This window comes from Patiria miniata, unplaced genomic scaffold (genome assembly GCF_015706575.1).
Source record: "Patiria miniata isolate m_02_andy unplaced genomic scaffold, ASM1570657v1 HiC_scaffold_24, whole genome shotgun sequence".
Lineage (NCBI taxonomy): Eukaryota > Metazoa > Echinodermata > Asteroidea > Valvatida > Asterinidae > Patiria > Patiria miniata.
Window position 1 is genome coordinate 21,396,897 of NW_024037063.1, and position 13,674 is coordinate 21,410,570.

General features: G+C 42.0%; 1 protein-coding gene across 1 annotated transcript in view; it reads left to right on the forward strand.

Annotated features, from left to right (window-relative positions):
• LOC119731543 (cilia- and flagella-associated protein 74-like) overlaps nt 1–13,674 on the forward strand; it is a 42,186-nt gene that overhangs the window by 21,523 nt on the left and 6,989 nt on the right. The window contains exons 17-30 of the mRNA XM_038204713.1: nt 120–240; nt 1,013–1,102; nt 1,546–1,742; nt 2,557–2,807; nt 3,213–3,300; nt 4,548–4,721; nt 5,595–5,728; nt 7,367–7,643; nt 8,148–8,324; nt 8,439–8,548; nt 9,113–9,238; nt 10,534–10,699; nt 11,855–11,974; nt 13,467–13,622. Coding sequence (XP_038060641.1) covers nt 120–240; nt 1,013–1,102; nt 1,546–1,742; nt 2,557–2,807; nt 3,213–3,300; nt 4,548–4,721; nt 5,595–5,728; nt 7,367–7,643; nt 8,148–8,324; nt 8,439–8,548; nt 9,113–9,238; nt 10,534–10,699; nt 11,855–11,974; nt 13,467–13,622 — 2,187 coding nt within the window. The remainder of the gene's footprint in view (nt 1–119; nt 241–1,012; nt 1,103–1,545; nt 1,743–2,556; nt 2,808–3,212; nt 3,301–4,547; nt 4,722–5,594; nt 5,729–7,366; nt 7,644–8,147; nt 8,325–8,438; nt 8,549–9,112; nt 9,239–10,533; nt 10,700–11,854; nt 11,975–13,466; nt 13,623–13,674) is intronic.

A 13,674-nucleotide genomic window follows, 5' to 3' on the forward strand; every position in this document is an offset into this window, starting at 1 on the left:
GTAACATCGAGGTTACGAGATGCTAGTCGAGACAGAAATCTTATCCCGAATGACCTTTACCTCGTCGAGATACTGAACTGGCTTATTTTCTTAAATTCTTCAATTTGACCATTTATCAGACTACTGCTGATATGAGCACGCGGCCAAACACATCCAAGGCTCCGGATGATGCAACCGTTGATGACAAGAAAGAGAAATCAGATGACATTGAGTCTAAGAAAGAAGGGGAGAATGCACAAGGTACGTGCACATTACGCACCAAAGTTTCTAAGATCAACAAATGATACTCTATTTGTAACTGAACCCTTTGGACCCTGTGGTGACCCAAGCCACCCAGTCTGGTACTCCTTGTACCGCCTTAAAAGTAACGGCCATCATTTGTAATTTGTGCATTATGTTCGTTTGAAGCCAAAAAAATGCTCAAAATCTAAAGAAGGGTGCTGAACAACTAACCTGATGAAATTCAGCTCAGTGAATGCTGTATATTCCGAGAAAACGATATTCTAGCATCTCGATTTCAAATCAAAAGTTGCCTAGGCATGTTTTGAATTGGGCGTGAATTCAGCGTCCGAGACACGTTCTCACTGAGCCAATTGCAGCTACGCGATGTCACGCACTAAACTGATGAATTATAGCAACCGTGTGTGCATCATGTCAACGCTTGCGCCCGCTTCGCCGAATACAAAAATGTTCAATTAAAAAGAATTTCAATGATGCATCTTTAAACGCATCGTTGAAAAGTCCTTCTTTCATTGATTTCTTCAAAATGACAGTTTGCCAGAAATAATAATTTCACAGGGAGTTTAGTGCCATTACTATCTGTAAACCAAGTATGTTTATCAATAATAATTACGTCAGCTACCTTTTGGATAGCTGCAAATGATGGACTGCACCTTTAACCATCCAAGCATTGTATGTCTTGATGCATTCATCAATGAATAATTACAATGTTTAAAGTTGCAGTTGTGACTGAATAACACTATTCATGGCACTTTTCCTTTTGACGATACAGAATTAGCTGCTGGAGAGGAGACTAAGGAACCATTGTCAGCCAGGAGTAAGCGATCCGGGGTCGTGACCATCACTGTGGATGATGCAGAAGGTATTCAAACCAGTCACTACAGCTTTCTTTGATCGACCATGAATGCGAAAAAGGCACTCGTTCACAGACAAAAGTATGGAATGTTTATCATAATTGCAAAACAGGTGGTATCCTCCCTGTAAGATGAGCACAAACTCCAGCTGTTTTAGGCTTATTAAGGAAATGAAGATTTTGTACATGACCCCTACATGTGACAGTGTATTTTGGCTAGAAGGCCAAATTGTCTAAAAGTCCGTGGTCACCGAATGCAGCAGGATACAACTGTGGCATTGTTCAATGGGACTAGCTCTCGTTGTCTCAGAATTAGCCGTTTGTGCACTGGTGTTGATGGCTCAAAGCAGTAACGTCCCGCAGAATGTTACACCTGATGCACTGTGGGAATAGGAGGGTCAGGTTTAATTATCAATTGTTGTTTTGTTCAACTATCTCTTTTTATTTTCCAGCAACTGAAGCTTTTACTTTAGCCCCTGATGACCTGGAGGATCCAAGCATCTGGGATGGGATGCGCGTCGGTCAGGTGACCGGTGACGAGATCGGCCCCTTCTCCTCCATCAAACTAGAGGTCATCTTCCAACCCACGATTCCTGGCGCTGTGGACGTAGACTTTGAGATTCGGTTCACGGACCCTCTCTCTGAAACTGTGAGTTTGTTAAAAAACATTTTCGCTCTGTAAAAACAAGTAAATAATAAAGATATACACACACATTTGTGTATGGTATAAATTGAAAGCATCCCATTCGATCTTTTATTGGAACTTCAACTTTCTTTGTGCAGCATTTCTCATTGGTTTTGTACACGTTTTCCATTTGAGGACTGTCCTTTATACATGGGTACATGTCTTCAATTGGGTGTATGTCCTATATTGGGTACATGTCCTCGCATGGTTACATGTTCTTATTTAGGTACATGTCCTCATTTGAGTACACGTCCTCATTTGGGTACATGACCTCATTTGGGTACATGTCCTCACTGGGGTACATGTCCTCACTTGGGTACATGTTCTTATTTGGGTACATGCCCTCATTTGAGCACATGTCCTCACTTGTGTACATGTCCTCATTGAGAAGAGGAATTTCCTCATAATAATTTGGGAGGCTAATCATCCTCACAGCTAAGAAGCTGAATTTCGAAGGACGCGGCTACAACGTGGTCGAGCCGCAGGCATGTCAAGGCGCCTTAGGCCACCCATGTCTGACCACAGAGCACAGCTAGATATCAAACGTGTTTAATTTTTGCAGAGGGAGGAAACGAACAGCCCGGAGAAAAACCCTCGTGGCACAGGAGAGAATCAACGAACAACTTTCCTCACATATGGTCCGAGCCGGGAATCGAACCAGGGCCACAGTGGTGAGAGGGGAGCGCATTACACCCTAGCCACCCATGCCACCTAAATGATAGTGTCCTCAATTTACAGCATAAACAATGTACAAAATTGTCATCCAAACTCTACACAGATTGACGTCCAGGCCTCAGCGTTGGCGATCGACGTTCCCGTCTGGGTGGAGCGTCAGAACGTTGACCTGAGGATCTGCATGTTTGACCGTTTATATCAAGACGCTATCGTTGTCAACAACCGCGCCACCACTGCACTGCGTATCAAGTTTGAGGTTTGCAAGGAGCTACGCAACCACATGGAGTTACTGCCCAAGACGGCATACATACAAGCCCAGTCGCAATTCTCCGCCCAATTGAAGTTCCTGCCCAGGTGGGTGCTTAGCAGTACAAATTCTAGAACAGGCAAAACATCAACAATAGAAAATTTGAACTAGGGCGCTTCTGTAAAAAAAATATATTTCGTCGATCAAAAATTTATTTAAGATCAAAGGGAGGGATCTTTTAAAACCCTCACCTGCAGTAGTGCATTTTCCATGCAAAGTTCACAAGAGGACCATACTACATTTTGGAGTACACATTATTATATGGGACAAAATTCACTGAACTATTTTCTGTCGGTGATTCACCTCAGTTTAAAGGGGCTCTCTTCTTTTATTTGGCTTTGTTTGAATGATGAACAGCCAACTTCAGAGTAAAAATAGTGCCAAAAAAAATAGTACTGACCCTTGTTTCTTGTCTTTCTCTCTGTTTTTTTTGTTTGTTTTTTTGCCATCAGGCATAGTCTTATCGAGGAAGCTGGTCCATGTTTTGATAAAGAGACGGGCGTCTTGGAAGCTCCCATGACCATCAGAGTGGCTGATCAGGTAGGAAGGCATACCTGCCGATGACTGGAATAAATGTTGCATAAAAGAACCAATCAGTACTCTACAGGGCGAGTCAAAAATATCGAAACCCAAATGTCGGGACCATTGTTTTAGTGAATTGTGCATGCAGCACTTTCAAAATCTAGAATATGAAAGCCCAATAAGCCATTTGCGAGTAACCTATACCCTTTGGGATTTACATTTGAAAAACGTCTGGTACAATGACTTGCTCAGAATGCTTGGCACATTTTAACTGTGAATTCTCCAGACCAAAGACACTGTTGCTAATCACATGATTCGGGGCAAGCTCTTGCATAGTTACGTAAGAGACGCTCAGCACCAATACATCATTCACAATGGGTGAGAATGGCACAAAGACACCATGGATGCCGGAGCAGGGGGTTGCTAGCATAAGGCTTGCCCCGAATCACGTGATATAGTAACAGTCTCTTTGGTCGGGAGAATGCTAGGTTAAAACGTGCAAAGCATTGTATTAAGTCAGCGTTCCAGATTTTATTCAAATTTAACACGCAAATGGCTTATTCATAATCTTTCTTTTAGCACAAGAATTATTCAAATCACTCATGTACTTTTCAAGTTACGGAGTTTTAAACACAACCGCTGTTTTAAGGTTCTGTCCACGGATCACAAAACTTTCAGTGTTCTTTCAGCAAAATGAAAACAAATCACATAGGGATGTGTGTGAATTGTTTTTGTTTAACTGAAAGAACACGCACCTTTTTTGTGATTCCTGGACAGAACTTTAAAATGGTGGTTGTGTTTAAAACTCCGTAACTTGAAAAGTACATGTGTGATTTGAATGATTCTTGTACTAAAAGAAAGCTTATGAATTGGGCTTTCATATCCTAGATTTTGAAAGTGCTACATGAAGAACTTCACTATTGGTCCCGACATTTGGGTTTCTTTTTTTTTTACTCTGCCTGTACTGGAATTTGCCGAACAAAATTAGAAGCCATTGTTTTACAAAAATTAAAAGCCATTTATGCGGTGCTGCGATGCTCACGTGCATACCGCATGCATTCTTATGGAGCTCCAAGAGCATGTGTGCTGAGTGCAGCTTGCTGAAAATGACTTACGCTGAAGTAGCCTATTGGCATTTTATTTCTGGTCCCTTTTTTTCTACTTCTGTCACTAAAAGATTTGAAGTAAACCTACAGTGTGATTTGTGTCTTGCTGTAGCTGCTGGTCAGTTTTTTTGTTAAAAGTGATTTGTGTTTATTCACTAGACTGCTCCAGTGTTGTACACAGTGCACGCCGTGGTCACCACGTCTGATATGGCTTTCAACACGGACTTCATTGACTTTGGTTATGCCACCATTCACGAATCGGTCATCGCAGCGGTCAAGCTGACCAACCGGTCAATCCTGTCACAGAAGTTTGGCTTCGTCAACCTTCCTGATGTAAGTCCTGTAACGTGTCAGTATGCAATAAGAATATATAATCAACGCCTCACTAAATCTCCATCATCTGATTGGTGGGTCATGATCACATGTCACTGAATTATTCATCCCAATGCACGGCGCTGCCGCACGGCAAAAATAGAAATTCCATTCCACCGTAAATAGAACTTCCATTGCATGGTCACACTATTTCGTCGCGTCCGTGCAACAAGGTCGTATCTCCTAAAACGGGCCGTACGTGAAACGCGAGTTTCAGAATGTCTTAAGGTCGTATCTCACTTAAAATAACCCGATATACACACAAAGTCAATGGACGTCGAGATACAACCTTGTTGCACAGAGCGTATTCGCGCGAGATACGTCTTTGTTGCAGAATGGAGCTACGACCTTGTTGCACTGATGCAACGACTTGTTGCGCTCTAATGGCTCTGATGCTACACATTCATAGTTCAGTTTACAGAGTTAAAAAATAATGAATGTTTCACATTCAAGCAATGGAAAGAATATTTTCATTCTGTGACTGAGTGTTCCATTCTACTTCACGTCTTGGAATGTTCCATTTCACTCGGCTTCACCTCATGGAATGGAACATTCCATGAGTCACCTCATGAAATTATTCTTACCATTGCACTCATAAAGATTAATTATTTGTATAGTATTAGAGTTGTGCAAGTCTTGCCATATTTTCAAATATCCTAAAGTTTAATGCTTTTTATGCCTGGAAATCATGTATCCCGGTATAAATCTTGTAAGATTTTGAAGTCAACTTGCGCAGTGAATTTGGAGTGTCAAAGAATGCCCGGTTGAGTTCTTGTTTGGAGTCAAACTGCCACATGCCTTTCATATTCTGGTTTTCCTGACTTTCTTCCGTAGTACGTGGATGTTCAGCCCAATGACGGATTTGGCACACTGCTACCACTGGAAACTGTGGACCTGGATGTCATCTTCAGCGCCAAGAAAGCTAAAAATTACAACTTTGACCTGACATGCAAATCAGGAATCAACAGGTAATAGGGTCCGATCATGTGACGTCAAAGTATCATGTGACTATCCGGTTTCCTTGTGGTCAGCCACCATTGCAGTAGGCAAACGTTTGGTTAGCAACTACACCGTGCATTGTGTACTAGACGATAGGCTTATTTTCCTGTAAAATAACAGCAAATTCGATAGCAAATAGCACAATGGGCAGTACATGTGCCGTGTATGGTTGTCATAAGCCGTGTCCGCACTGGACTTTTTTTTTTTTGGAAGGTTTTACCGAGACGACGGAAAAATGAGAAATGGTCAAATGTGACCACTGTCCGCACTTGGACTTTCGACACGGGACATTTTACCCAGACCGCGTGGGAGAAGTAACTGAGCTGTCACTGTGTCAGTATAATGACTCACCGTGCGCAGAAAACAAAATGCCGATCACATTTTCAGCCGCCGATACGCACAGTAATATTACACACGCCATTTGCATGCACAACATAATCGTTAACACGATATTATTTCATGTTGACACGCTAAATCTTGACGAAAAAGCATACATTTTTCTGACGCATTTGTGACACGACATCGAAGCCATGCCGCTGTACGATGTTCCGTGCGGCAGCAGTGCCATCAGTATTCGTTGGTTCCCATCGCATGCTAACAGAACCAAAGCTATGATATAGGACCGGAACCAGTGACTTCGGCCTACGTTCGGTACCGGACCATTATGTACCATGCATGACTTCAGTAGCGTAACAAGACGAATTTGGATCGTAGAAAATACCTAACAAACATTGGTTAAGAAAGAGAATTTCTGCAAATTTAATTCCCAGAACGTGATCTCTCTTTTCTGCGTATGTATTTTTTTCCGTTGAAATATATTTATAACGAGATTTTACCACTCGGACTTGATCAGATACACCGCAGCGTGTTTCTACAAAATTTTCGGCCACTGCACGTGTAGGTTTGTGCAGTCTCTGTATGCATGACCTCTCGCGCTCAGGCCGGATGTACGCTTTCCTGAGCCGCTTGTACCGACTCGCACTGTCCGCACTGGACTTATCGTCTCGGGAAAAGTGACCTGGTCAGTTTTGCTGGGCACCCAGTCAATTTTCCTGGGCAGCAGTTGGCCAGTAGAAGTAACCGCTGGACTCAGGAAAAGTAACTGAGAGGAAAACGTCCCAGGCTGTCCGCACTGGACTTAAAATGTACCCATAGTCTCGGTAAGTTTTACCAAAAAAAGTCCAGTGCAGACAAGGCTATAATGGTACCAACCCAGCACGGTGTTGGCTTTTGTGTTTTTCTCAAAGTTTTTGTTATCCGCAGCTTTGAAGTCTTGCCTACTATCTACTGCACGTGGCACTTTACGATCTTTGTTTGCTACAGTGGACGACACTAACTTTCAACACTTACGACACTAACTTTCCATTACCCGGATGTAGGCCGTGTCGCATGTGCTAGTGAAAGGCTGAAAGCCCTCTGTTAAACTTTAAAGTGATGTCTCTTTGATTTAAATCTCAACACAATGACACAAATACAAGATTGTATATAACCAAAACAAGGCAAATCAATCTAAAGTGAGTTTTCACAAAGTATGGCTTTTTTCTGAGTGTCTTTTCACTAACAATATTTTCCTTGAATTTTCTGTTAACGATTTACTTCTTTTCCAGGGATTTCAAGATTTCCTGTACAGCCGTCGGTGTCCACCCTCCGTTAGAGCTCTCCCACTCCACCATTCACTTCGCAGCGACCGCCGTGGAAGATTCATCCATCACATCTCTCTGTGTGGTCAACTCTCACACCAGCGCTAACGAGTTCACCCATCCAGTGCCTCGTGTCGGTAAGGGGGATATTGCCCCCGTCGGACCCACGGCGTTTGAGTTTGTGTTGCCCGAGGGCGTGCCAGTGGCTATCTCCCCTGCCGTTGGTGTTGTGAAACCTGGACAGGTAACTAAAGCATACATGTACTTGTTTTGGGATATTGAGTTGAACTTGAAATTGGCTGTTGTACACAGCCTGTCGTCGTAGCAAATATTGCTCGGTGGCAGGGCATTGTAGTGTTGCAAAATATGAAATTGCGGTGAGAAGTATCGTATAAATATTGTACAAATGACTCTCAAGAGTCAGTATTTGTGGTGTTTGACTTAATTTTACATTTGGCCGATATATATTGTCTATTTCAAAAATGGAGTTTTTCGGCCAAAAATAATCCTGGTGGCGAGTGGTTAACAGTTGTGACCCAGTACAGCAAAATGATTCTCAAGTCACCAAACTAATTTTAGAAAATTGGAACATTTTCCACATCATGCACAATAGAAGCAAAAGTTACTGTCAATAATTTTACACTTTTTGCAAGATGTGTAAAAAAGCCTATTCTAAAGTGGTTCTGGCAACTTGAGACTCTTTGCTTGAGTTGAGTCACATTTTTCCTTCTTTTGATTTCCGCCACAGAAAGTCAAAGTGTCAGTCAAGTTCTGCCCCCAGCTGGGCGTGGCCGATATCAAGGAGGAGGCGGTACGGCTGATCACCAAAGCCATGGAGGCTAAAGCCAAGTACGAGTTTGAGCAAGCGCAGCTGGCTGCTAAGAAGAGCGCCCTCGAGGGGCTGGCAGAGGAAGAGGATGCAAAGGTGCGTTCTACAAAAACTTTGTTTAATTTTGATGTATTTTGATTTCCTTTTATGACCAGTCTCTTTTTGACGCAGTAGCGGAGTTTATTTGTTGTTTCTTGGATCTCATTTCAGAAAGGAAAGAAGGGAGCTAAACGTAACGTCAAGTCTCCATCAAGCAAGTCTAAGGGGAGCCCTACCCTCCAGCAGGTCATCCCACCCAAGGTGGAGGACATTCAGCCTGGGTAAGTTTGGGGAAAACAACAACAAAGTAAACAAATAAACAAAAACAACCCCAATCATGGGTCAGCATGGGTGGCTAGTGTATAAAGCACTCGCCTCTCACCACTGTAGCCCTGGTTCGATTCCCGGCTCTCCTGTGCCACAAGGGTTTTTCTCCGGGCTCTGGTTTTCCTCCCTCCGCAAAATGAAACACTTTTGATCTCCGGCTGCGTTCCATGGTCATACAGTGAAATCTCAATAAGTCACACCTCAAGGGAACAGGTTAAAAATTTGACTTCAGCAGAGTTTTGAGTTAAGCAGGGTTGTATATCATTGTTATACTACTGAAGGCAATGGATTCTTTGTTTGACTTAACAGTTTTTTGGAGTTATCAGAGTTTGACTTGTCGAGATTTCATTGTATATGGGTTGTGTGGCTGGCTGTGTAAGGCGCCTTATACGTCTCGGTTGTAGCCGCGTCCTTTGCAGTTAAGCTTCTCAGCTGTGAGTAAATGTGATTAGCATTTAGTAATTATTATTAATCATTTCTTATCATGATTGCTTGGTTTGTTCTTCTTGTCTGATCAGATCTGATGAGTTTGCAGCAGGTAGGACCTCTCTCCTTCGTCAGTTTGCTGGTCGGTTCAGCAGTTATTCCATCCCCTGCTATGTGGCCTCAGGCCAGCCCGGTGATCCAGGGACACTTCCCTACATGTAAGCTCGCTCAGAATTATGAATTCAACGTCTGTGTTGTAGCCTAAACCTTGTCCTAGATCTCACACAAATGCTTATACAGGGTGTCTCACAAAAAAACCTAACCCTTTTTTTTCACAGCTTTTAAAAAAAAATCAGTGCAAATATCTCTACATGTTTAGAGAGTAAAGTCCATTAGCTTTCAAACAACGGAAAAAGTCTTTCCAATCAGGTAAATATTTATTAAGATATGGCAAATACAAATAAGTGCTGATTTTCAATCTGTCTACGGTCTCAATTACCATTTGTTAGGATTTCGGGTGAGGGTATTTTTGTGTTCTTTAATATGTTAATCTCTCCTTAGTTATTTTGTTCTTTTTATTTTTGGCTACAATGGTCATTTATCCTTTTGGAAGTAATGGTAGTCCCGAAAAGAACTGTTTGGTTAACTTCTTAGATTTTTACTATGCTGCTCTTTCTCTGCCCTCTACTCGGTAGCCTTTTTTCACAAATGCAAGTTTCGGTCCGTGTTCTTATTGCGGCAGTCAAAATATCAGTCGCCGTGGACAAAATGGAAAAGTGAAACTTGTTTTCAATCGGCCATAACTTAATCAATATTTACCCAATCGGAAAAAGTTTTTCGTTGTTGACAAGCTAATGGATTACACTTTCTAAATATGTATAGATATTTGCGATGTATTTTTCCTAAAGCTGTGAAAAAGAGGACGCTTTGAGGGTTCAGAATTTTGTGAGACACCCTGTATGATGGAATGTCAGATGTGAGTCAAGTTACTAACTGTAAATAAGGGGAGAGTTGTAATGCTTTGACTTTTAAACTTAAACTGTTAGCTTGCTGTTTAATATGTAAAAGTTAAAAATAAAAATGGTTTCAAAAGAACTTGATGAGACCCTGCAGACTATGAAAAAGAGCCGTGATTTTTTTTCCAGATTTTCCCAGATTCTTGGATTTTTGAAAAGCTTAAATGATAAGTTTCATCACTGCTATTTTGTTTTCCTGGTCATAGGTAGTTTTGAAAGAGTTGCAATTGGCGGGTTTTAAGAGTGTATTTTTAGTGCGATACAAAAACATATTGTAGATGTCCCTGTATTGCTCTTGGGCTCTGCCAATTTTTTTCCTTGGTGTTTATTTTAATTTTACAAGTAGGTGAATGTTTTACCTTACATTGTAAACGCATTCTTTCATCAACATTTACGACACCATGTAGCATTAGGTCACTATAAAGAATAATTTATGAAAAGCATTACCCCACATAAGGATCAAAATCACATTTTTTTCTCTTTTGCTTTTATCTCAGTGTTCACAACACATTGTATCTGGAAGTCCACTGCCCAGCGGTCAAGCCTCCTGTAGTGGTCATTTCTGACCGTGGACGCACCACCAAAGACTTTGGGGACATATCGGTCGGTCAACGAATCATCATGTCCGTTTCCATCCAGAATATCTCGGACCAAGTCTTGGATGTATCCTTTCAAATTGCTCGTTATGACCAGATTAATATGTGAGTAAGGTTAAAGTCAACTTCTTGGTTCTATGGGCTCTGAGCGCAAACGAAAGAGGGCGCCCTTTTACCTAGCAACGACGTCCCATTGGCAGGACATTTAGCTGGTTGACGTGCACCGTTCCTTGGATGTGACGCACATACACCAGGGGATTTGTACTAAGTACACGCAGTGGTGCAGCCGCGCGTCACGGCAAAATTGCAGTCAGGCAAGATGGCGTCGGTCGGTCACCCCCAACTGTACTTCCTTTGCCGGTGAGGGGGTGCTTGTGAATGGAGCAGGTATCGTTGTAGTCATGGCCACTACAAGTCACATGTCAGACCACAAGACTAACAGGGGATTAACAGTGACAAATGAATACCTTTCTCACAGATCAGTAAAACATCATAACATGGGCGTCAATCAGCGAGGGATGGAGGATGGCACATGTCCCCCCCCCCCCCCCTTCCCCAACACACTTTTAAAAGTGGGGGATATATTGTTTGTCTCCCCCACTTTGTTCGTCCCTAGATTAAAATTGAAACCTACATTTGATTCTGTAGCTCAGAATAGCTGATTCAATGACTCCAAACTCGAAAATGATGTTTAAATGATGATCTGTTGCAAAGTGGTCAGAAATTGCCTCAGATCGCACCACAGGTCAGCTAGAATCCAAACTTTCCCAGGCCCTCAAGCGGGCCCCGGACCCCACGCCGTAAGGGCTTCACGCTTTGCGCTCGCATTAATTCTGATCAAGGTATGCCCCCCCCCCCCTTCCACTTTTGAGAAGCGATTGACGCCCTTGCCTCATAACAATCTCGGTCCTTGACAGCTAGCTACTGGAAGAACCATTAGACGCACCTTTGTGGCCCAGGTTTCATTCCTACTCCGTGTGGAGTGGGTTTTCAGTCCCTGCCTGATTCCGAAGTTTTCCCCAGAATGTTCCTCTGGGGTGTCCTCCCACTTCTAAAAAAAACACCCTGCTATTTCTTCTCATTGTCTGCTCTCTACAGGTTTCTTCAGGCTTGCGAGCTACAGTGCCTAGGATGCTTTTGAGGAATCCTTGGTTTCAGTACTAGAAATAAAATAATAATAAAACAATAATAATGTAGCATTCCTTGACTTGTGAATGATCAGCTGAAGTCCTCCATCTTGGATACCAACGGTCCCTTTAGTCTTCTCAATGCATTGCGGAGTCTTCCCATTGACGGCACACACACCCTCCTGATTGCCTTTGCACCCCTACAGGCCAAAGTGGTAAGTTCCGTCTTCAGAAAGAAAAACAAACCAAACAGGAACAAAATAGTCTTCTCTCCAGCCTGGCTTCTCTTTGATTTCTAAATGACCTTTGACATTAAATTGCCTGTTGTCTCAAGAGTAGCCATTTTGGTCGATATGTAAAGAATTGAAGTCCCAATCAGTTTTGTTTTTGGGTGATTCCACGCGAAAGTGGACATGGCTGAAAAGTGGACAAGTTAAGAAATCTTCAGCACTACAAGCATCATGAGCTCAAATGTGGTATCAAATGAAAGGGGAAAACAAGACCTTTTTTGGAGTGGTGTGCCATTGAGATAGAATGTAGTCATGTGTATTTTTTTATCCAAACAAAAAATGGTTTTGGGGCTAAAATGATAGATTTAGGTAGTCAATTTGGCATCTATTGTGATTGTTTTGTTTTTAAGACCGTGAGAAAGTTTCATATTTCACAAAAATAACACACAGAACTTAGAATACCATGATTCGGTGTGTTTTTTATCTTGTGTGTCCATAACGTTATAATGTAACATCCGTAACAACAAAAACTTGATGTTTCCATAACATCAAAGTACCTTTTTGTAAAATATCATTGGTGGTTTCACAGAGTGAAGCTATATCTACCACTTCATGGTTATTTCATTAAATTCTTGCAAGAAGCTTCACAGACTTTTATCACTGCGTACTGAAAATCGAAAACCTATGTCTGAATGCGTAACGTCTGTAACAGTCGTTTACTGTGTTTATATCTCATTAAAGGGGCACTACGTCCTGAAATCCTCGAAAATTTCATGTTTTGGATTGTTTACTTAGCCTATTTCTAACATCTGGTTGAAAGGAAACCAACCTAATGTCTTACCGTTCTCGAGAAAAGAGGGAAAATGCCCGGTTGTTTACATCGGACACGACGGAGTACGAATACTTTTTCCGTGTCGTTCTCAGTGTACGATATACACGTTGTGTGTCTCGTGAACAGCGGTGACCAATCACCAATGCAAAAAAAGTTGGTTTCCTTAACGTCCGCAAAAGGCGAAAACTTTATGAATGAAATCACAACTAGCATCCAAACAGCTCGAATTTATGGGGTCGCAAAAGTGGACCCCGAAATTCGTTCTCGCACGCATAATACAGGAATAACACAAAAACGCCCACTTTTGAAAGGATAGTTGTGTGGATGTTTATATCCTACTTTAAAATGTTCTTTCCGATTAACATCTTCTCGTTCAAAGAGCATTTTGTAGCCCAATTGGGCTGTTCCAGGACCCAGTGTCCCTTTAATGAATTCAGCTAACGTTGCATTAACCATGTCACGTTGTACATTAAGGCCTAAACTAGAGTTGTACGGAATATATATGAAATTCGCAAGTATTTTATTTTCTTGTTTCAAATTGGTCTTAGGCTCTAAATGTAATGTCCGTAGCGATGGAATTTCCCTTTTCACTGATTCACATTTCGTCTTCTTTACTTTCCTCTTTTCTTTGTTTTTAACCTGCAGTACCAGGAAGTGCTGGACATTCGTTGTGCGTCTGCAACTCTCAGCGTTTGTCTGAAAGGCCAGGGAATCAATCCCCTCGTCAACATTTCACTCAAGGAACCTGAGCTGGATCTGGGCTATGTTCTAGCAGGAGAGGAAAACTCTGAAACGTTCAAGGTATGCATCATGTTGAGCACGGAACTTTCTTATACAGAGTTTGGTCGACTTT